This window comes from Cetorhinus maximus, chromosome 15 (assembly GCF_964194155.1).
Source record: "Cetorhinus maximus chromosome 15, sCetMax3.hap1.1, whole genome shotgun sequence".
Lineage (NCBI taxonomy): Eukaryota > Metazoa > Chordata > Chondrichthyes > Lamniformes > Cetorhinidae > Cetorhinus > Cetorhinus maximus.
Window position 1 is genome coordinate 101,413,715 of NC_135893.1, and position 22,913 is coordinate 101,436,627.

Below are 22,913 nucleotides of genomic sequence, written 5' to 3' on the forward strand. Positions count from 1 at the left end.
GGATTTGACATAGTCTTCATGTGGACTGTGCAGTGGCTCCTCCTACCAATATTGTCATGGACAAATGCATCTGTAACAGGAAGATTGGTGAGGAGATCAAGTAGGCTAATCTCCCATGTTGGTTCTCCCATTAACTGTTGCATGCCCAGTCAGATAGCTAGGACCTTCAGGATTTGGTCAACCAGGTTAGCGATGATAGTATTGGGTTACTCTTGGGTGATGGACATTAATGTCCAACCCACAGTGCATTCTGTGTCCTTGCTACCCTCTCAGTGCTTCATCCAAACGACGTTCAACATAGAGGAGTACTGATTCATCAGCTGAGCAAGGGCGGTAAGTGGAAATTAATAGGATACAATGAGAGAATAAACAATGACGTATATTTATATAGCACCTTTAATGTAATGAACCATCCCGGTGCTTTATTTAAGGAACATTATAAAACAAAGTATGACACCGAGCCACATAAGGAGAATTAGATCATGATGACCAAAACTTGGTCAAAGAGGTAGGTTTTAAAGAGTGTCTTAAAAGGAGCAAATTGAGATAGAGAGGTGTAGAGAGGGAATCCCATAGTTTGGGGCCTATACAACTGATGGTGCAGTCACCAATGGTGGAGCGATTAAAATCGGGGATGCACAGGCAGCCAGAATTAGAGGAATATCTTGGAGGGTTCTGAGGCTGGAGGAGATTACAGAGATAGGGAAGGACGAGGACATGAAGGTATCTGAAAGCAAGGATAAGAATTTTAAAATAAAGATGTTGCTTAACCCAAAGCCAATGTAGGTCAGGGAGCAAAGGGGTGAGAGGAATAGGACTTGGTGCAAGTTAAGACGTGGGCAGCTGAGTTTTAGATGGCCTTAAGTTTATGGAGGGTAGAATGTGGAGGATCGGCCAAGAGTGCATTGGAATGGTCGAGTTTAGGGGTAACAAATGCATGAATGGGGATTTCAGCAGCAGATGAGCTGAGACAGGGGTGAAGTCAGATTATGTCATGGAAGTGGAAATAGGTGAACTCATTGACAGCATGAATATGAGGTTGGAAACTCATCACAGGATCAAGTATGACATCAAGGTTGTGAACTGACTAGCTTAATCTCGGACTGTTGCCAAGGTGAGGGATGGAGCCGGTAGCTAGGGAACAGAGTTTGGATCGGGGATCAAAAACAATGGTTTCAGTCTTCCCGACATTTAATTGAAGGAAATTTCTGCTCGTCCAGTACTGGTTGTCAAATAAGCAGTCTGACAGTTTAGCAACAGTGGAGGAGTGGAGATAGAGATAGGGCTGAATGACATCAGCGTACATGTGGAAACTGATGTTGTACCTTCGGATGATGTCACTCGCTGAGGGCAGCACGTAGATGAGAATTAGGAGGGGCCAAGGATAGATCCTTGGGAGACGCCAGAGGTAATAGTGCGGGAGCAGGGAGAGGAACCACTGCAAGTGGTTCTTTGGCTACAATTCGATAGCTAATAATGGGACCAGGTGAGAGCAATCCCACCTAGCTGGATGACAGCAGAGAGGCATTGGAGGAGGATGGTGTGGTCGATCATGTCAAAGACTACAGACAGTTCGAGAAGGATGAGGAGGGAATGCTTACCTTTCTTATCGTCACATAGGATGTCATTTGTGACTTTGATAACAACTGCTTCGGTACTGTGGCAGGGGCTGAGGAGGAATTCATACATGGAGTTCCAGGAAAAATGAGAACGGATGTGGGAGGTGACATGTTCAAGGACTTTGGTGATGAAAGGAGGGGTTGGAGAAGGTTTGGTAGTTTGCAAGGATGGTAGGGTCAAGGGTTGGTTTCTTGAGGAGAGGGTTAATGACGGCAGATTTATAGGAGGGAGGGACAACACCTGAAGAGAGAGAACCTTTTACAATATTGGTTATCATGGGGGCAAGGAGAGGAAGTTGGGTGATCAGCAGATTAGTGGGAAAAGGATCAAGGGAATAGGAAGTGGGTCCCAAGAACAAGATCACCTCAGAGAGGGTATGAAGGGAGATAGGAGAAAAACTGCAGAAAGTTGCAAGTTCAGGGCTAGGGCAGAGGAAGCAATAAAGGAAGTTTGGCCAGGTGGGCCAGCAAAGGCAGATTAAAGAAACAGAAAAGGATCAGTGGGGTGGAAAGTCAGGTAGGACCTGGGACCACAAGCTCCCCACTTCAAAGGGGACTCAACTGCCAAAGTCCAAATGAGGGCAAAAGATTTAGGCAAAGCTTCCATCCACTCTTTAATCCTCCTTCGATACAGAGGTGGTGACAGAGAACCGGAGAATTGCAAATGTTATACCCTTGTTCAAGAAAGGGGGCAAAGATAAGCCCAGCAACAACAGGCCAGTCAGTTTAACCTCGGTAATGAGAAAGCTTTTAGAAACAATAATCTGGGACAAAATTAACAGTCTCTTGGACAAATGTGAATTAATGAAAGCCAGCATGGATTTGTTAAAGGCAAATTGTGCTAAACTAATTTGATTGAGTTTTTTGATGAAGTAACATGGGTTAACATTGTTGATGGGGGTAATGGGGTGGATGTGGTGTATGTGGACTTTTGATAAAGTGCCACATAACAGGCTTGCCAGTAAAGTTAAAGCTCTTGGAATAAAAAGGACAGTGGCAGCATGGATACAAAGTTGGCTGAGTGACAGGAAACAAAAAGTGACAAATGGTTGCTTTTCAGACTGGAGAAAGCTATGTGAGTGGGGTTTGAGTAGCTTTTATGGAGAACCAGTACGCACACGACAGGCCGAATAGCATTTTTCTGCGCTGTTACTATTCTGAATTTATTCTATAAGGGCCTCAGTCAGTATGAAGAGGCAAAGCTGGTGGGACAGCTTTCTCCACTGGAAACATACAGTTTTTGTGCCGTTTGCACTCAGCGATCCAGATGCCGAAAAATAACCAACATCCAGGTTTTGTGAGACCAGAAATAAGGCCCACCATAAGTGTCCAGGCCAGGGTCATGGATAGCAATCAGGAATAGAAATTCGTTCAGAAGTCCCTTCCCCTTGCTCGGCCCAGAAGACCTGGTACCACAGCTGACCAAGCAAGCGTAGACCGGCGATCAACCTCGTGGGTGATTTTATGCTCTACAAGGCTTTGTGCTACACCTAGTGGTTCAATTATTCTCACATTTTCAGCCCCTCACTTGTACTTTCTTGCATTCCTGTCTGTTTTCAGGAATCTGAAAAAACAGAATATTGTGGAAATTTGAATTTTGCACGTTTCCACTCACTGTGAAATGAACTATTAAACAGTGTAATATTATTGGTGATGCACAGCTTTAAACATTAGAGTTGTGCAAAAATAAAAGTACACTTAGAAAATATATCGCGTCACCAGCTTCTGTTCTCCAAGGAACTTGCTCTCCTTTAACATGTTTTGTCATGTTAGGCCAGTCATCATTATAATTTAGTATTTAACGGGTCACTTCCTGACATTCAACAGTCGCAGAGCTGGGGTAAGAAGATCATACTAATATACCAATGGCAACAGTTCAACAATAATTTCCACAAATATGAACCACAAGGGCTGGTCACTGTATCAACATACCAGCCAAGCCTTTCACAATACTGTTTGTGTTTCACCGTCAACAAAAATCAGCAATGGACAATGTAGTTAGCTACAAAGGCTCTGTCAGCACTCTGGCAGCCTTTTGCCAAAATTATTTGGAAACTCAGCACTGAAGTAATATATTTTTAAACACAAAAAAATGTACTGCCTCTCCTTGCAGTAAGTCATAATGATATCTCAAAATCAAACACTTTATTCCCACGAAAAATAAAGAAATCTGAAGAAACAATCATTTCAAGCAGATAGAATGTGAAGAACTGCTGAAGCTTTTCCCAGGTGCGTGATATTGATTTCCCTACAAAAAAGCCTGCATTGTACCTCAAGAAATCCATTGCAAAAACAGCAGACCCAAGCGACGCACTTGACATTACCAACAATAATCTGCACAGGCTTACAACTGTCATAAATAAGAGATTTCTTCCCCCCACCCCCAAACAATTATTTGAAGAATTTATGGTTTCATTTAACAAAACATGAACATGCCAATAATTGCAACACAGGTTCTATTGATGTGAATTTGTAACAACGTGAGATTGTGAGGTGACAACCGCCTAAGGTTGTGGCCATGAATGTGTGTCGGGAAGTTTATTTGGAGGGATAGGTTAAATGGAGGACAGAAGGCCAGATAAATCACAGAAGTTGAAAGGTGTATTGTGATCAACATGGGAAATGCAGAGATGGGGAGTTGCACAGTATAGAGCAGGAGGTAGCGAGTATTTCTTACTTAGAAACATGGTGGGGGTTTGGAGATGTGGTATTGAACACAAATTCTAAAATAGAGGGTGGAACAAGGTGAAGTGCTTGAAGGGCGAGTAACTGCCACAGCAGTAGGGAAGTGACCAAGGGGTAATTTGGTGATAAAGGCCATTACAGCAGTTTGCAGGTCTAAGTGGCAAAACAAAAGCCAGGTGGGAAGACTTCAGTAAGGGTCAAAGTATTGCCCCCTTCAAGCCAAGTTTTTAATCAAAGCTGTGTGTCAATAGTTTCACTTGGGATTCACTAAATAGCAACCAAGAACAGGAACTGTGAATAATACGTCTTCTTGGTTCCTTAGTCAAGGACATGGAATTTAATTGTAGCATCGATCCTACCTGAGAGCAGCGAACTCAGAACAAGTCATAAAACTAACTGGAGGCATTCTCTCCTCTGCAGCATAATAATGTGGCACTTGGTTTTGGCCTTGCCCACTAATACCCCTGGCTGGGATTTTATGGGGTGGCGGCAGCCCCACCCACTGGCTAGAGAGTTGGGGGCACCCCTGCCTCCGCCAGCCCGAAGCCACAATTAGATTTTGCGAATCTCAGGCAGTCAATTAACTGAGTCGTGGCTTCCGGCCCTAGAAAGGAGGATGTCCCACCTTCAAGAACTGCTGGCCGATTAGAGAACAGGCAGCTCGTCAGGCTCAGCAGCGCCACCAGGAGCGGCAGCCACTGCCGGGACTGCAACAGACCTCAGAGCTGCAGCCATCTCACGGCAAAGACAATAGGGTAAGTGGGCCTCAGTGAACAACAAAACCAACACTCCTTTCGCCATAACTAGGGAAGGTGACGGTGTAGTGGTATTGTCGCTGGACTAGTAATCCAGAGACCCAGGGTAAGGCTCTGGTGGCAGATGGTGGAATTTAAAATTCAATAAAAAATCTGGTGATAACCATTGTCGATTCCTTTAGGGAAGGAAATCTGCTGTCCTTACCTCGTCTGGCCTACATGTGACTCCAGACACACAGCAATGTGGTTGACTCTTAAATGCCCTCTGAACAAGGGCAATTGGGGATGGGCAATAAATGCTGGCCTAGTCAGCGACACCCACATCCCATGAACAAATAAAAAAAACATTGCCATTTAAGGATTAAGAAAGAATTGGAAGAAAAACAGATAAGGAAGGTGAGTGACTTGGAATCAAATAAGATCCAGAAAAGGAAACAAAGATTGGATTAAGAGAGAAAATGAAAACGATGCAGAAAGGAAAAGTAAGAAAAAAAATGTTAAAATTTAAATTTTGAAGTTTTTAAAGTCTCCAAGAAGTTACTGTATGCAGCAACGAGATGCAACAATTTAAACAGCTTTCTTTTTGAGCCAAAGAGGTTGTTTAGCATTGCATTACAATGTTAAGTACACACCCTAAACCCACAACTTGTCACTGGAATAGTTTGCTCTGTTTAATGGATATACTCCATGAGGAACATATTCATTGCCTATACTTCATATTGAGTAAACAAGAGGAACATCAATCTAGCAATGAGGGTCATCCACTGTAGCTTTGATCACTAGGTGCAGTGCTACCCAATGTTTCCAAGTTCTCCATTGTTAAAGGGTTCTTACAATGTTAAGTACACACCCTAAATTTCTGTTGTTAGCTTAATTGGTGCTATGTATTCTTACTGCGCTTTGGACCCCAGAGGTTAGTAATAGTCAGACTTTAAGCTTGGAAAGATGAGAGCTCTTTATGTTTAACATTTGCCATGCTGCCTTGTACAAAAGAAGGGACAGTTTGAATTGGTTCTGTTACACATCATATGACTCTGTAGTGCAGCCATGAAATGTGGCCCCCTGGAACACCTTCACATAACAATTAATTCCTGGCTCTTTACAGATATTTACAGATAATACAACAATATAGAACAATTGGCAATTAGTGTGCAAATCCATGAAGTTCTTAAAGTATCCAGTAGGTTCAGAGTGAGCTGCCATTTTTGAGAAACAAATGGTGGAGCAGCCTAAATTCAGCAGCCCAAAGCATATCTCTTCTTTGCTTCAGCTTGTTGAACAATATACACATTAATAACGCTATGCATCGTTAACTCATTGATATTTTGCCAGCAAAATTTCCGCCAATATTTTATTTTAAACACTAAAAGCTAAAAGGAGACGAAACATTCTGAAACCAATCTAGCTTTGAAGCAATCCACTTTTCATTCTAACCAATGATATTTTTGATATCATTTTGAACATGCCCAGAGAAAAACAATGAATTCAAAATACAGAGGCGGTTTTTAGTAACACTCTAGGGAAAAGCTCGTTCCCAGTAATCCTGATGGATTTAGCAATCTTAAATGTTTGGTGAATGCTGTTACTATGGCCTAAATGTACCGCATTAACCTCTGACATGCCCCTTGTGACCTTGCTCATATCCCCTCAGGCTATATTGTCATCATAAATGTTTTCATTCGGTCCTGTGAACATTCCTGCCCTCTTACCCTGATTCCGCAGACTGGTTTTCCATTAGGACTACATAAATGCAATCAGCAACAATTTCTCACACAAGAACAGTCTATAACTCATAAAGACAGTCTGACTAATGAAAACGAGTGAGCAAGAATGCTATGGGCAATTTAAAAAAATCTTCTTTATAAGTTACAACATAGGTATAAAATCCAGATGGACATAACAGTGACACAACTAAAGTTCATACATAAACAAATCATTCCTGTATGAGATCCGGTCTTTTTGTACTTGACTGGTTCTAAGTGACATTACTCTCTGTCCCAGAACACTATCAATAACATTGATCTGTCTGTGATCCATGAGCAATGTCTATAATATCTTACCCGCTCAGGGTCAAATAACCCAAATTTGGGTTCTCCTGTTTAAATATAACAACACTACACTTGTTTTGTTTTAGCTAGACAGGCAATATCAACTTGTCACTGGAATGGTTTGCTCCGTTTAATGTATACACTCCATGAGGAACATATTCGCTGCCTATACTTCATATTGAGTAAACAAGAGGAACATCAATCTAGCAATGAGGGGCATCCACTGTAGCTTTGATCACTGGGTGCAGTGCTACCCAATGTTTCCAAGTTCTCTCCTTTCAAACAATTGTCAATCGGCAGTACAATGTAGGATAACTGCACAACAACTAAATCAACACATCTATTCATGTGAACACAGTTTGGAATAAAAATCATTTTGAATTAAGAAATTCGTCCCTAAAAAGTCATAGAAAAAATAAACATTCACCTGATTTAAATTTACTCCGTAACACAGTGGGCCTCTCTGGTTCCAGCAGAGCCATCTGCTAATGCCTGAAATCTCACAGAATCCCGATACTTTGCTTCTGATTTGTAAATTAGTTCCATTGAAGTACGTAGAAAATATGTCAGGCATTCCAGTTTGCACAGCAAAAGCCTGCAACAGTACTGCAGGAATCTGCTTTTGAGAGGCAGACCAAGACCTGGCTGTTGTGAGAGTACCAATCAGATCAGCCCTGATACAGAAAGCAGTCAGTGAGTCAGTTTCAGCCCCCTCAGGAATCCTGCCAGACACCAATTATCCACAGGAACTGCTGCCTTTATACACAATCTTGAAGGTCCTTGCGGTTTGTGTATTCAATAGAAAGATTAAGCCATTTCTTTCCCGCACTGGCACATCACCTGGTAAAACTGCTACAAAGATGTCAGTTCTCATAACCCCATTTCACTCCAATCACTTTTCTTGCCTCACAGCGAGCTGAGAGGCCACGTCAGATCCACTTTCAAACTGCTCCAGTACATTTTAGATAACATGCTGACGGATTGATAACGGCCAATGAAAGCTAGACATGCTAATGTTACAAAAGAATCCACATGTTTAATGTCTGATCAATCTGGCTTCTATTATGCAATCAGCCTTGAATGCTAACTGCATGTAAATCTCATTTCTAAACCAAATGGTTTAAACTGAGATTGAGAAATGTGATACAGTACAAACTAACCACTGCTTAAGTCAAAATTACATGTGGTTCTCAGCGAAACTAGTTAAGCTGGGCACAATCATAACTTTCCAATAGAAACTTGCACAAATATAACAGGAAACAGGAGCGGAGCCACACCCAGAAACAAATTTTCTCCAAGACTTTTCACCAAAAATCAGTTTTTCTTAGTATAATACCCCCCACATCATCTTTATATCTGTATTTATCCTGCTTACATTGCAAAGTAGGTTCCTCAGCACTGAAACAATTCCAGATTTCCTAGTGCCTGCCTAGATAGCAACACTGACAGAGGTCACGGGGTAGGCTATTTGTCCAGAGTGCTGGCCAGGAAATGCGGACATAATGTGGGACCCAAGGAAGGAAAAAAGGACTTTTTAAAAAGGGCTAACCAGGCAACTTAAAAAAAAACATGATTCAAAATTTATATCAGCTATCAAATATTTTAGAAAGAAAATTAAAACTAAAAATGCTTAAAAAGCTATAATAAAAGCAAGAAATATATTGGTCAGTCAGTATCTGAAAAAAAGGTTAACATTTCAACTATAGATCCAAAAGATTCTGAAGAAGATTGCACCAAAAATATCTTTTCTCCTTTGAGATTCTGGTTACCGGCTTTTGTAAATCAAATAACGTAAATCATTTCTGCCATTCAATAATGTTATATATGGATGAAGATTAGCTCCAAGGATGCAGTGTCTCATGAAAGACCAATGAGCCCTGCCTACAGAAATGAGCAACAGCAGCTTGAAGTTATATAGCGCCTGGAAGGTATTAAAATGTCCAAAGGTGTTTCAAAGGAGTTCAAACATAATTTGGCACCGAACCACAAAAAGAAAAATTCGGACAGGTAGCCAAAAGCTTGGTCAAAGAGGTGGGTTTTAAGGGCTGAGAGGTTGAGAGAGGAAATTCCAGAGCTTAGGGCCTACATTCCTGAAAGCACACTCACCTAGAGCGAAGGAAATTGGGGACGCGCAAGAGGCCAGAACTGGAGGATCGCAGATATCTCAAAAGGTCACAGGTTACTGATTGAGAGGGGAATACTCACTTCGTACTCCTCCAAAAAGTAACTTACATACACTGAAAAGATAAACATGCAGATACGCAACATTTATCAATCAAGCATAAAATAATAATTTGTCTATCTGGGTAGGCAGCAACGTGCTGGGACAAGTACAAATTGCTCTTTTATCCTTCAAACAATCCCAGACCTACATGAAATGAACAAAGCTGCATTATAAAGACCATTATTACAGCTTGAGTGGTTCTCATTTGGGAAGGTGACAACTTTGCAGAACTATTAAACTGGGCAGATGTTCAGTCATGAGCTACAGGCCTGAGGCCTGAGGCATTGTCACATGGCAAAACCTAACATGGCTAAAGACAACATGTTCAAGTAGACTTTAGAAACAAACTGCATGCCAGAAAGCCTGAATGAAGGATTTCTTTCTCAGCTAATATGGTGGAATATTTATGCAAAAAAATGTTTCCCTGTTTGTACATTAGTACATCTAACTAGTAGGGTCCTCCAGTATTGTGGGAAATGGGATTTCCATAGGTATGAGATCATATTCCTCATGCAGGGGTGTGTGAAATTGTGACCTTGTGTGTTAGAGGTTTGAATTTAACTCATTAATAATTGTTTGGCATCTGTCCATTTAATATCACCACCAGGAAGAACGATTAATTACCCGCAACAACCTGTTCATCAGCAGGTGTACTTTCCCAAGCTTTTCTGTCTATGAAATAGAAGTTATTTGCTTAAACACTTTAGACTGTAAAATAAGAGCACAAAAGTAACTGCAACACACAAATCTCACAAATCAGCCATGGCTCTCAATGTCAAGTTGTAAATTGCTGAGCTAGATTTGTTAGTTTATTGTTCTGTTGTGATTTCAGTTAGTTACAGATGTATACCTCTATCAGTTGTAATTGGTCAATTCAGGTTAATTATCTCCATTTTATTAATATTTGAGAAATTTGCATCCTTCGCTCTAACAGGAGAATGGTTTTATTGGAATAGGGAATAAATTCTGGGTGCATTATCATGTTTTGTCAGAGCTGTACCCCCTGTTTTATGATTGAAATGTACTGTATGATGATCCATTTCCAATTGTTTTGGCGCTGCAAGCCATTTTGTGCTCAAAAAGTAAATCATTCTAGAAGTCATAACCCACAGTGTTACTTAGTCTCTTCCTCACCAAGTATAATATTAATATGCCAAGTAAGAAAAGGAAGAAATTTTCATCTTCAATGTGCATTGGGAATTCAAGCATGTCACCATGTACTTACACGTACTAAAATTTACCCTATTTAATGCTAACAGGTTTTGCTTGACTGATTGTCACATTCAGGTAGAAACACAGGACATTGAACAGGCATCCAATTCTGACTGCATTACTTATGGAACATGATCCTAACTGCTCAAAGTTCTCACCTACACAGAGGTTTTCTCTCTAACTGGAGACCAAGAAATCAACAGACAATTATATCCACAAAAAACAATGTCCATTTATTTAGGCGCCACGAAAGAGGGCAGGGAATGGCATGCATTAGCAAACGTCAATATCCATTTAGCTATTTAAAGAATACATACAGTGAAAAGTACTGTTACTAATAGACGGAAATGTTATTGTATTTGACTGGATTTTATATTTAACTTAGAACCATTTTGTATGGTAATGATTTTTGCTCTGATTACTAGTTATATAATTAAGAATCCAGATTACAAAGGTCAGCTTGTCTCGCCTCGTCATCTGACCCCTAGCATTTTTGAAGAGATACCATGCTTGTGTGCATCTTATTCCTTGGATGATTTCTCCTGAACCATGAAGGCTGGAAAAGAAACCAGGTCATTATATGAAAATAAGCAGCACTCACAGAGCTGTCAGTGTTGCAGATAGATTGGGAGTGATATTTACGAGCCAAAAATATGAGGCAGATTGTAAACCCTTTCTTCTCTTGCAAATTAAGACAAATCTTAGTCCTGGTGGCAGGCATTAAATTTATCTCATTGAGTTGTAGGGCCTGTAGTCAATATCACAAGATCTGTAAAGCTCTACATTCAGCTTCCCATTTTCTTTAAACCAGTCGCTGCATCAAAAATAATGGTTCTAACTGTTTAAAAATAAGAAAGTGAATCTTAATTAAATCTTACAATTTAAAAATCACTTTGGCCCTCCTTAGTTCAGAAATTGCTACTGTGTATTCCATGGAACATTGACAAAACTGGTACCATTGGTGTTGAACGCAGTTTGAAGGACAGAACTGCAGTTAGGTTTTACAACATTTGTAGTTATTCAGTAGTGAGATGCAGAACTTGCTAACTTCATCATCTCTAGAAAATTAGCAGGAAGGCCACTGAGGAAGTTAGGAGAAACAAATTTCACAGCAAAATATTTTATAATTGTAATTCATACTATTTCTACACTCCTACTTAAATAGTCAGAATCAAGTTCCTCCTGAATCTGGTTTAAGTATTTTGACATACCAGATTTATTGCAATGAGGCTCCTGAAAGTAGACAAAGATATCGCAAGGCAGAGGTTTTTCAGAATTCTGGGGCACAATGACTAACAGTTCAGCCATAATGAAGAGGTAGGGTAAGGAGTGATGCAGCTGGTATGAATTGGAATACAGGACAGTGCAAGCGGAGGCAGAGGATGGGGAAGGTTACAGTTGTAGTGGTAGGATGGGACAAGGCCATGAAGATATTCAAGATGAGAGAGAAGATTGACATGAATACATTGGAAGTTAGAATGGATATGGGGTAATGAGTGAATAGGACTTAGTGCATGATAAAGCACTACTCTCAATTTCATTTTTTGAGATATAGCCAGTCTGTTTGCAACCTTGGTGTCACATTTGATCCCAAGATGAATTTCCGACCTCATGTCTGTACCATCACTGAGACCACCTATTTCCACCTCTGTAACATCACCCGATTTCACCCTGTATCAGCTCATCTGCTGCTGAAACCCTCATGCATGCCTTTGCTACCTCTAGACTCGACTATTCCAAGACACGTGTGGCTGGTCTCCCATATTCTACCCTCTATAAATGTGAAGCTATCTAAAATTCTGCTGCCTGTGTCTTAATTCGCCAGCAAGTCCCATTCCCCTATTGTCAGTGTGCTCGCTGATTTACATAGGCTCCTGGTCAAGCAATGTCTTGATCTTAAAATTCTCATCCTTGTTTTCAAATCCCTATCTCCGTAATGTCCTCCAACCCCACAACTCTGAGATATCTGCACTCCTCTAATTCTGGCCTTCTGCACATCCCCAATTATAAATGCTCCACCATTGGTGGCCGTGCCTTCAGTTGCCTAGGCTCCAAGGTCTGCAATTTTCTCTCTACACCTCTCTTTCCTTCTTTAAGGCACTCCTTAAAACTGACCTCTTTGACCAAGCTTTTGGTCATCTGACCTAATATCTCCTCAGGCAGCTTGATGTCAAATTTTGTTCCAGAACACCCCTGTGAAGCAGCATGGGATATTTCACCATGTCAAAGGTGTTATACAAAAAGAAGTTGTTGCTGCGACATAATTTTATTTTTGTGGATTTTTTTTCTTCAACAGCAAATACTGAGAAAATTACTAGATGAAAGTGGCTTGGAGAGTTACTCAACCGGACAATATGAAGGAGAGGTATTATACAATACAACAAAATTGGTGTGATCTGCACTCTGATCTTAATCCTCCTCATTTCCATAAACAGATTCAGTTATCAAGCAAAAATCACCCAGGAATAGAGCAGGCAAAGAATTTAAAAATTCTGACAATTATTTGTAACCTTTTGATTTTTAAAAAGGGTACTAATGGCATATGGTGAAGGATAGACAAGTGTACCAGATAATCTGAAGATTATCTTCAGCTCTGTCAGTTTAAACCCCGGAAACCAAGTTTACCTAACAGTAGCACTTTTAACATATAATACACCAGGATTCCCTGTAGCGGCATGTCTGAAATCTTGAAAAGTGACAATGGAACAAAAAGAAATTCTAAAAAGGAAGCAAAGGGGGCTTCAAATGAAAGACTGTTAGCATTGAGAAACATATTAAAAGTGTAAAAGGTTCGATCACTTGTCTATGATGAGTTAGTCAATTTCAGCCACAGTACTCCTTGATATAACAACTAGTCTCAATCTCCCTTGGATAATGATGAATGGTCTTTGTCTGAAACATTAACTCTGTTTCTCTCTCCACAGTTGCTGCCTGACCTAAGTATTTCCAGCATTTTCTGTTTTTATCTCTTGGCTCAACAGCATAGAGACCACCCTTCAGAAAATTCAACTTTGATGTGCAGGCCACGTCTTCTCAATGGATGATTACAGAATCCCCAAGCTGATCTTCGATGGGGAACTCTCTCAGCGCAAACAACATCAAAATGGTCAATATAAATATAAGGGCATCGTAAAAAAAGAGTCTTACAAACTTCTGCAGTGCGAACAACCTCGCTTGGGAAAACACTGCAGCCGACTGATGCATGTGGAGGCAAAGACTGAAATTTGGTTCAGCATGCTTCAAGGACCATCTATACGAAACTCGCAACATCCCAAGTGTCCAAAGGAAGGCCACAGGTGGTGCAGCTGTAGATGCTCCCCCAAACATCAACAATGACAATATGAACTGCCAGTTCTGTGGATGCCCGTGCCAATCCTGCATCAGACTCTGAAATCATGAGGGGGCCCACAGAAGACTATGAAATCATTTACAGCTTGGACATATTTGAACAATGAGGAGTCCACCATGATTTCTTGGCTAAGTGTTTGCTTTTTATTTTATTCATCATGGAATGCAAGGATCACTGGCAAGGCCAGCATTTATCACTCATCCCTAATTGCCTTCTTAAACCACTGCATTCTGTATGGTGTAGGTACAACCATACTGCTGTTTGGCAGGGAGTTCCAGGCAAGTGAAGAGTGTTCCATTACCCTTCCTCTCACCAAAATACCACCCTACTCCCCTCAGTGGTATCTTGTCTGTTGTTCGGCACATTTCCACACACCCCAATAGATCAATCCTTTCCTCTTCAACAGCAGATCCCACGAACTGGCAACCTCTTGCCTTATGGTATCCCCTCCTCCCCTATGCAACTTACTTCCATGCATAACTATATTACAGTGAGATTTTTTAGAAAGAAACTGACATGATTTGTGGTCAACTTTGGAGGACACTATTCTCAGACCCTGGCTGTATACTAGATTTTGTAATTATAAAAAATTGTCATAGAAATGAACAATATCTTGTAAATTTAGCTTGAAAACTGAGCAAGCACTGGCACCCAAGTACTTTCTTTCTCTGGTTACTATGCCATTATACAAGTTAATGAAAAGCTATAACACTGTTATGAACGGTGACCATGAAACACAAGACAGTCATTAACTTGGCTCTTCATATTATTTAGATTGGGAACAAACAGACTAGTGTTTATTTGCACATAATATGCATGTTTAATTTAGAAAGATTACAAAAAGCCTCTGACTAAAACAAACAATAATGTTTTTATAACAGGACAACGCAAGACAGCCTACCTAGTTTAATCATTTTGTAATTTAAGATTTGCACTATACTTTTACTTCAGTTCAAGCTCTGTCAATTTATTTTCAGTTGGTCTCCAATTTTTCTCAAAACAATTTAACTCACTCCCATCTTTCTCACTGCTGACAAAGAAAGCAGGGCTGTATTTATTCCAATACATTTGCAACAAATCTTAGGAATTCTGTCAAAAACACCACTGTTCTTAATGATCTGACCTTAACAAATATTTAAAATTAACTGGAACATAGCCATGTATTAGGATTTTTTAAACTATTTTTCCACAAAATGATTTGGAAAAGGGTTACATTCAATTGTGTATTTTAAAGCATAGTGCATTCAGGCAAGTTTAAAAAAAGAGTTTGAGACAATAGGTAGTTAAGATGCCAGGGCACCAGCTTTGATGGTCACTTAACAGATTCTGAATGTCTCCTGTCAAACTGAAATATCATTCTTAGGCATTGCAAGTGTGCTGATAGGACAGAGAACTCACCCCTAGGCATGCTTCTATGGCTGCACATATCACACTGAAAGCCAGAAGAGTTTTCTTGTGTGCCAGGTGCTGGGCAGTCAGGTCTTGCAACCTTGCAGCCTCAAATCTATTCAAACTGACCAGGCAGATGTGACAGCTTTGTGATCTGTCAGTGGCTGTGTCTTTCCAGGTGTCAGGTGTTAATGTTGCAAGATTTCAAGATTGCCTTTAGTATATTTTCAAAGCATTTCATCTGCCTACTTCTGTCAGAGCATACAAACTGTACCTCGATGTAGAAAACGGCAATGGGAATTCTATAATCAGGCGTGAAAATGACCTGTCTAGACCAATGCAAGTGGATCTTTTCGATTGTGAACTTGATTCCAGTTATTTTGCCGCACTTGAGGACATCAGTTTTAGGCACTCTGTCCTGTCATTTGATGCCAATGATAACCATTGCTTCTGTCGAGGGCCAACATTTGATTTGATGATAGTAGCAGGTCCACAGCTCCAGCCCCTTGGTAGCAAGTGACATACCTCGAATTTTTTTTGTTGTGTGAGGTCGATTTGTTTCGGCACACGGGCCCTTTAAACTTTCTTGTGCGGCTGCACGAGTGTGGTAACTTAAAAGGGACCGGCTTGTGTGCGGTATGTTCCAGAACTTTTGGGTTGCTACGCTACTGTGCAGCTTATAAGGAACATTGGTGGCAAAGACAACAGTTTGGTAAATTTACCAATTTATGCTGGTAGACTACCCCTTGTTTCTGCCTCACCGCTCAATTTTGGCAATGATGTTTGATCTTAATCTTACTCAGGCCATCAGACCAATAGGTGGTTGCTGGGCAATATTTACAAATCTATCAGGCCTTTTGAAAAATAAAAGAATCTCTCATTACCCAACTGGATGATGCCTGACTGTTCATCAAACAGTCTTGTCCATCCCCCCCAGCCCCTGCCCCAACCCCACCACTTTCAATATTTTTATATCTAGTAAAGAGAAATGTTCAAAGAACATCTTTTTTACTGTCCCTATGATTTTTCTCCAGGGTTGCACATGGCAGTGTCCTGGAGATTGATCTTCAATTCCCGGAGACTGCAGGCTAATCCTGGAGGGGTTGGCAACCCTAAGTGCCATATAAAAGATAAGAGCTCATGGTGATGGAGTTATATATTAGCATGGATAAAGGATTGGTTAACTAACAGGACACAGCGAGTCAGAATAAATGGGTCATTTTCAGGTTGACAACTTTAACTGGTGGGCTGCCACAGGGATCAGTGCTGGGACCTCTAGTATTCATGATTATATGGTAATGACTTGGATGAAGAGACCGAGTGCATTGTAGACAAATTTGCTGACAATACAAGGATAGGTGGGAGAGCAAGTTGTCAGGAGGACACAGAGTCTGCAAAGGGATATAGATAGGTTAAGTGGGTAGGCTAAAATTTGGTAGATAGAGTATAATGTGGCAAAATATGAGGTTGTCCACATTAGCAGGAAGAATAGAAAAAGAGTATTATTTAAATGGAGAGAGAGACTGCAGAATGCTGCAGTACAGAGGGATCCTGGTGTCCTGATACATGAATCACAAAATGTTAGCATGCAGGTACAGCAAGCAATTAGGAAAGCAATTGGAATGTTGGCCTTTATTGTAAGGGGGATGAAATATAAAATTAGGGACGTCTTGCTACAACTCTATAGGTTATTGATGAGACCACATCTAGAGTACTCAAGTACTCCTTACTTAAGGAGGGATAAACTTCCAGTGGAAGCAGTTTAGAGAAGGCGCACTAGGCTGATTCCCGGGGTGAAGGGCTTGTCTTACAAGGAAAGGTTCAGCCTATACTCATTGGAGTTTAGAAGAATGAGAGATCTTATTGAAACATATAAGATTTTGAGGGGGCTTGACAAAGAGATACTGAGACGATGTTTCCCAATTGTTGGGGAACCTAGAACTAGAGATGAACTTAAAACAGAGATGAGCAGGATTTGGATTTCTCTCCCCCAGAGAGCAGTAGGAGCTGGGTCACTGAATATATTATATATAATGATCTCAGCTGCAATGTGACAACTGGTTTCAGCACTGCTGGTCTAGAGTGGAGAAAATCAGTACAAATTCCCACCCTGATTCCTATCCAGTTACCCGACTAGGAATAATGTATGTGTGGATGTCAAATGTAAACATGATGGAGCTTAATCAATTGCGAGGACAATTACGATAATTCAAAGGGAGACTTTCTGCTACTGGCACAATTGCAGCTCAGTGAGCACCATTGTTGGAACAAAGTTAACCAGCAGAGCAATGAACAGATTGCTGCAATTTTCTCCTGTCACTTCATTTGAATAATTATTTGGAGGTGCCCTTGAGCTTTGGATTTTTGCAGGAACAAGACCAATAGGCTCGATAGAAAATCAGTTGGAGAGTCTGAATTAAAGGAAAGTGTACAGTTAAAGGCAAATGTCTGATTCCAGGATTTGAGAATGTGGATTCAGCCTTTGCCCAACTTCAAAATGAATTTGGGTATTTATCAGACTTTCCCCTTTCGGTGTGGGGTGGGGAGGAGAGGAACAAAACAGATTGCCACGAGAAATGTTAGACTCAGACATCTTGTGCCGCGCCCTCCTTTAACTTCATCAATGGCAGCTGTGCCTTCAGCTGTCTAAGCTCAACTCTCTGGAACACCCTCCCCAAGACCCTCTGTCCATCGACCTCCCTCTCCTCCTCAGAATGTTCCTCTTCAAACCAAGCTTTTGTCCACCATTCCTAGTCTCTTCTTGGCTTGGTATCTGTTTTCCTCACTGCCCTGTGAAGCACTTTGGAATGTTTTTCTACATTAGAACTGCTACATAAATGCAAGTTTTGATCTAGAAAGTTGCCCATCTTTAAGAAGACCATGGCTGTCAAGTAATTTCAGAAGAAAAGATTCTTGAGCAGGGGATTCTACCTTGCCTTCATTTAGAATACTGAAATATTCTAGTTTCCACAGTTTAAAATGTCAACACATTTGTAGGAAAATTCACTAAGGATTTGTACTTCTGCTTTCTTAGACACGGAGATTTTAGCCCAGAAAGTGTTTATTTTAAGAACCCTGAAAAAAGTAAAAACGTATCGTATCATATTGGTGCCACAACCTGCAGCTGGGAAAAAAAGATAAAACAAAAGTATTAAAAGAGCTATAATACAAAGCTATGGGTTGAATAGACCCTATTAAACAAAGAGAAGGAAAAAAATCCAAAATCTTGCTTGAGGAATTTAGTGTATACAATGGAAGCATATGTTCATTTCGACAGTGCTGCCAAGTTCCATCCTCCCTTGGGGCTGGATACAAGGACAGATTAGAAGGTATAAAAAAACACATCATTATCTGGCTAATGAGGTTGAAGGATATTGCTAAAGATGACAAAAAAAAAACCAGATCAGGAAGGAAGCAAAAGGAAAACCAAACTGACAATTGAAGCTACTGCTACACACATTCTGATGTTACACTCGAACTACTGAGTTGCTTTGACTTTCACTCAGGTGCAAAATAACTTGTCTTGTCTACCAGCAAAGTAAATTTTCCAGCCCTGCACTGCCTGCTGTCAGGGCATGCAACACAGGATGATGGGCTTTACACAGGGATAAACTGCATTCTACAGAGTTTTGCGTAACACTTGGCCTCCTCCCATACTAACAGTGGGAGTGTAGTGGGCATAGTGGTTTTTAAAACAATGCATACAGTTCTTTTTTCTCTCAGTTGTTAGTATAAATAAAGGAAATCTATCAAGCTTTGTTAAAATAAAAAGTGGACAAACATTTTGCTACGGTGTGTGAAAGCACTTTAATTGCTCACTGCTATCACTAAATCCTTCCAACACAAGTACTACCATCAGATCCTACAATGGCACTTTAATGTGCAATTTAACTGCCTTTAGGAGGCTAAATGTGCTTGTCTTATTGGGTTAGGTGCATAGTATTTTCAGAAGAGTGGATATAAATCAGGTTTTATAGCTGCAGAAGGGGAGTATGACATATTGGTCAGTCGCACTGAGATTCTTTGCAGTGTCCTGTGAAAATCTCTAGATGGGACATATTTCAAACAAGGTTCCCAGGAAATTATTTTGATTAGCATAACTTTTCACATGTTTAAACTTCTAATAAAATTACAACAAATTGGGCTCTTCATAAGGTACTTTATGATGCGACGACAATGTTACATTTGTGGGAATTAGTACCAGCTTAATACAAATGCCTTGTATTTTTTAAATTTGTCTTTTCAAATTTGACATTTTCTTTCTCTTCTCTCGATGACACACTTTTGTCCAATGGGGAACACAAAGCACTCCAGATGTTTCACAGAGATGGTGCCTAAAATCAGTTAACAGGCACAATTCAAGCTCCGAGCGGATAAAGAATTTCTTCTTTAATTCCCTCTTCTTTCGTCACATGGGATGCCTCATCTCTTATGGTTCCCAACCTAGCACTCTTGCCAAAAAAAGTCTTGCATTTATATAGTGCCTTTCATGACCTCAGGGTGTCCCAATCGCTTAATAACCAAGAAACCACTTTTAAAGTATAGTCACGATTGAAATGTAGGAAGCATGGCAGCAAACCTGCGCACAGCAAGGCCCCACAAACAGCAATGTGTTACTTGAGCACATCATCTGTTTCTTTAGTAATTTTGTTTTATTCATTCACGGGATGCAGGTTTTGCTGGCTGGGCCAGCATTTATTGCCCATCTCTAGTTGCCCTTGAGAAGGTGGTAGTGAGCTGCCTTCTTGAACCGCTGCGGTCCGTGTGCTGTAGCTACACCCACAGTGCTGTTAGGAAGGGAGTTCCAGGATTTTGACCCAATGACAGTGAAGGAATGGCGATATATTTCCAAATCAGGATGGTGGGTGACTTGGAGCGGAACTTCCAGGTGCTGGTGTTCCCATCTATCTGCTGTCCTTCTCCTTCCAGATGATAGTGGTCATGGGTTTGGTAGGTGCTGTCGAAGGATCCTTGGTGAATTCCTGCAGTGCATCTTGTAGATGGTACACACTGCAGCTACTGTGCGTCCGTGGTGGAGGAAGTGAATGTTTGTGCTGAATATTGTGCAATCATCAGCGAACATCCCCACTTCTGACCTTATGATGGAAGGAAGGTCATTGATAAAGCAGCTGAAGATGGTTGGGCCGAGGACACTACTCCTGCAGTGATGTCCTGGAACTGAGATGACTGACCTCTAACAACCACAAACATCGTCCTTTGTGCTAAGTATAACTCCAACAAGCAGAGAGTTTTCTCCTTGATTCTGACTGATTCCAGTTTTGCTAAGGCTTCTTGATGCCACACTCTGTCAAATGCTGCCTTGATGTCAAGGGCAGTCACTTTCACCTCACCTTGGGAGTTCAGCTGTTTTGTCCATGTTTGAACCAAGGTTGTAATGAGGTCAGGAGCTGAGTGACCCTGGAGGAACTGAAACTGGGTGTCAGTGAGCAGGTTATTGCTAAGCAAGTGCCACTTGATAGCACTGTTGATGACTCCTTCCATTACTTTATTGATGATAGAGAGTAGACTGATGGGGCAGTAATTGGTTGTGTTGGATTTGTCCTGCCTTTAGTATATTGAACATACCTGGACAATTTTTTACATAGCCAGGTAGATGCCAGTGTTGTAGCTGTACTGGGACAACTTGGCTAAGGGCAAGGTAAGTTCTGGGGCACAAGTCTTCAGTATTATTGCTGGAATATTGTCAGGGCCCATAGCCTTTGTAGTATCCGATGCCTTCAGCTGTTTTTTGATATCACGTGGAGTGAATCAAATTGGCTGAAGACTGGCATCTGTGATGTTGGAGACCTCTGGAGGAGGCCGAGATGGATCATCCACTCGGCGCTTCTGGCTGAAGATTGTAGCAAAAGCTTCAGCCTTATCTTTTGCACTGATGTGCTGGACTCCTCCATCATTGAGGATGGGGTATTTGTGGAGCCTCCTCCTCCAGTGAATTGTTTAATTGTCCACCACCATTCATGACTGGATGTGGCAGGACTGCAGAGCTTAGATCTGATCTGTTGGTTGAGGGATCGCTTAGCTCTGTCTATCACTTGCTGCTTATGCTGTTTGGCATGCAAGTAGTCCTGTGTTATAGCTTCACCAGGTTGACACCTCATTTTTAGGTATGCCTGGTGCTGCTCCCGGCATGCCCTCCTGCACTCTTCATTGAACCAGGGTTAATCCCCTGACTTGATGGCAATGGTTGAGTGGGGGATATGCCGGGCCATGAGGTTACAGATTGTGTTTGAGTACAATTCTGCTGCTGCTGCTGATGGCCCACAGCGCCTCATGGATGCCCAGTCTTGAGTTGCTAGATCTATTCTAAATTTACCCCATTTAGCACGGCGGTAGTGCCACACAACACGATGGAGGTTATTATCAATGTGAAGGCAGGACTTCATCGCTACAACGACTGTGCAGTGGTCACTCCTATTGATACTGTCATGGACGGATGCATCTGCAGCAGGCAGGTTGGTGAGGGTGAGCTCAAGTATGTTTTTCCTTCTTGTTGGTTTCCTCACTAACTGCCGCAGACGCAGTCTAGCAGCTATGTCCTTTAGGGCTTGGCCAGCTCGGTCAGTAGTGGTGCTACCGAGCCACTCTAGATGATGGATATTGAAGTCCCCCATGTTGGCCTAAGGATTGGCCATGATACCCGGGAAAACTCCCCCAACTCTTCTTTGGATACTACAATGGGAAAAGTTTTCCATCTCCAGATGAACCCAGATACAGTTCCAGTAGTCCTTGAAATATTTTTAACAAACAGATAGCAAAATTTGCACTTTCCTTTCTGTTGAGTCAATACTGTCCTCAAGGAAAGCTCTTCTAAATAGAATGGTTGCAACTTCCCAAGGCCCCATGCTGTTAGCAGAGCCTCACATACAGGACATATGCAGCATTTTGGAGAATCATGGATGCATTGACTTTCCTCCCAATAAATGGACAGAAAATTGTGGGCAAAGCACTCATAATTTGCCAATAAGTCACCAGCCAGGTGTGCTAATGGCTGGAGCCTCAAAAAAACTTCCCATTATCTCAGCATTAGGACCCCTTTAAAAATTAAAACCAAATGTTCCCGTTATACTATTGGCATGCTAGCAATTCTATTTTCACAGTGGTGTTCACAGAATAAATCCCAAGGTTGTATATTTAATTCCACAGCCCAAAGCTATATACATTTTTGTGTGTTAATCTATGAACTGCAGAGGTGATCGTATTTACTAGCAATTCTTTTAAAGCTTTCTGAAAAATTCTCTAGTGTTCACAGAATACAATTGGGACATCAGGAAGGTGAAGGGTAGGGAGAATTGTTAGTGAGAGCATGATCAACAGACTTTAGTTGTTTAAGTGCTTATTGATGAAAAACTATCAATAGTTACATGAACTAGCCAGTAAGAAATTTTACTGTTTACACCGCATCTCCCTTTGAATTGATGGCTAATTATTGCTCAAGAAGTATGTAACTCATTAAAGCACTTTAAACTTACAAGGATAGTGCACAGCATTCTGGCAATGTGACATTGGCAGCAAATGTGCATCAGTAGTGGAACACGAGCATTCCTTTCGCACCTGTACCAGCCCTTGCATTGATATGAGACTACCACGGTTATTGTGCACATTTTAAGACAG

General features: G+C 41.1%; 2 protein-coding genes across 8 annotated transcripts in view; both read right to left on the reverse strand.

The window, feature by feature from the left end:
* lyrm1 (LYR motif containing 1) overlaps positions 1-22,913 on the reverse strand; it is an 862,750-nt gene that overhangs the window by 172,159 nt on the left and 667,678 nt on the right. The gene's annotated exons all lie outside the window — the stretch shown is intronic.
* Positions 1-22,913, reverse strand: part of mrtfba (myocardin related transcription factor Ba) — a 290,981-nt gene that overhangs the window by 104,991 nt on the left and 163,077 nt on the right. The window contains exon 1 of one of the 7 annotated variants that reach the window (XM_078559103.1): positions 7,535-8,050. The exons of the other annotated variants lie outside the window; for them this stretch is intronic. Coding sequence (XP_078415229.1) covers positions 7,535-7,589 — 55 coding nt within the window. The 5' untranslated portion in view covers positions 7,590-8,050. Of the gene's footprint in view, positions 1-7,534; positions 8,051-22,913 lie in introns of those variants that run through there. 7 annotated transcript variants of the gene reach the window in all.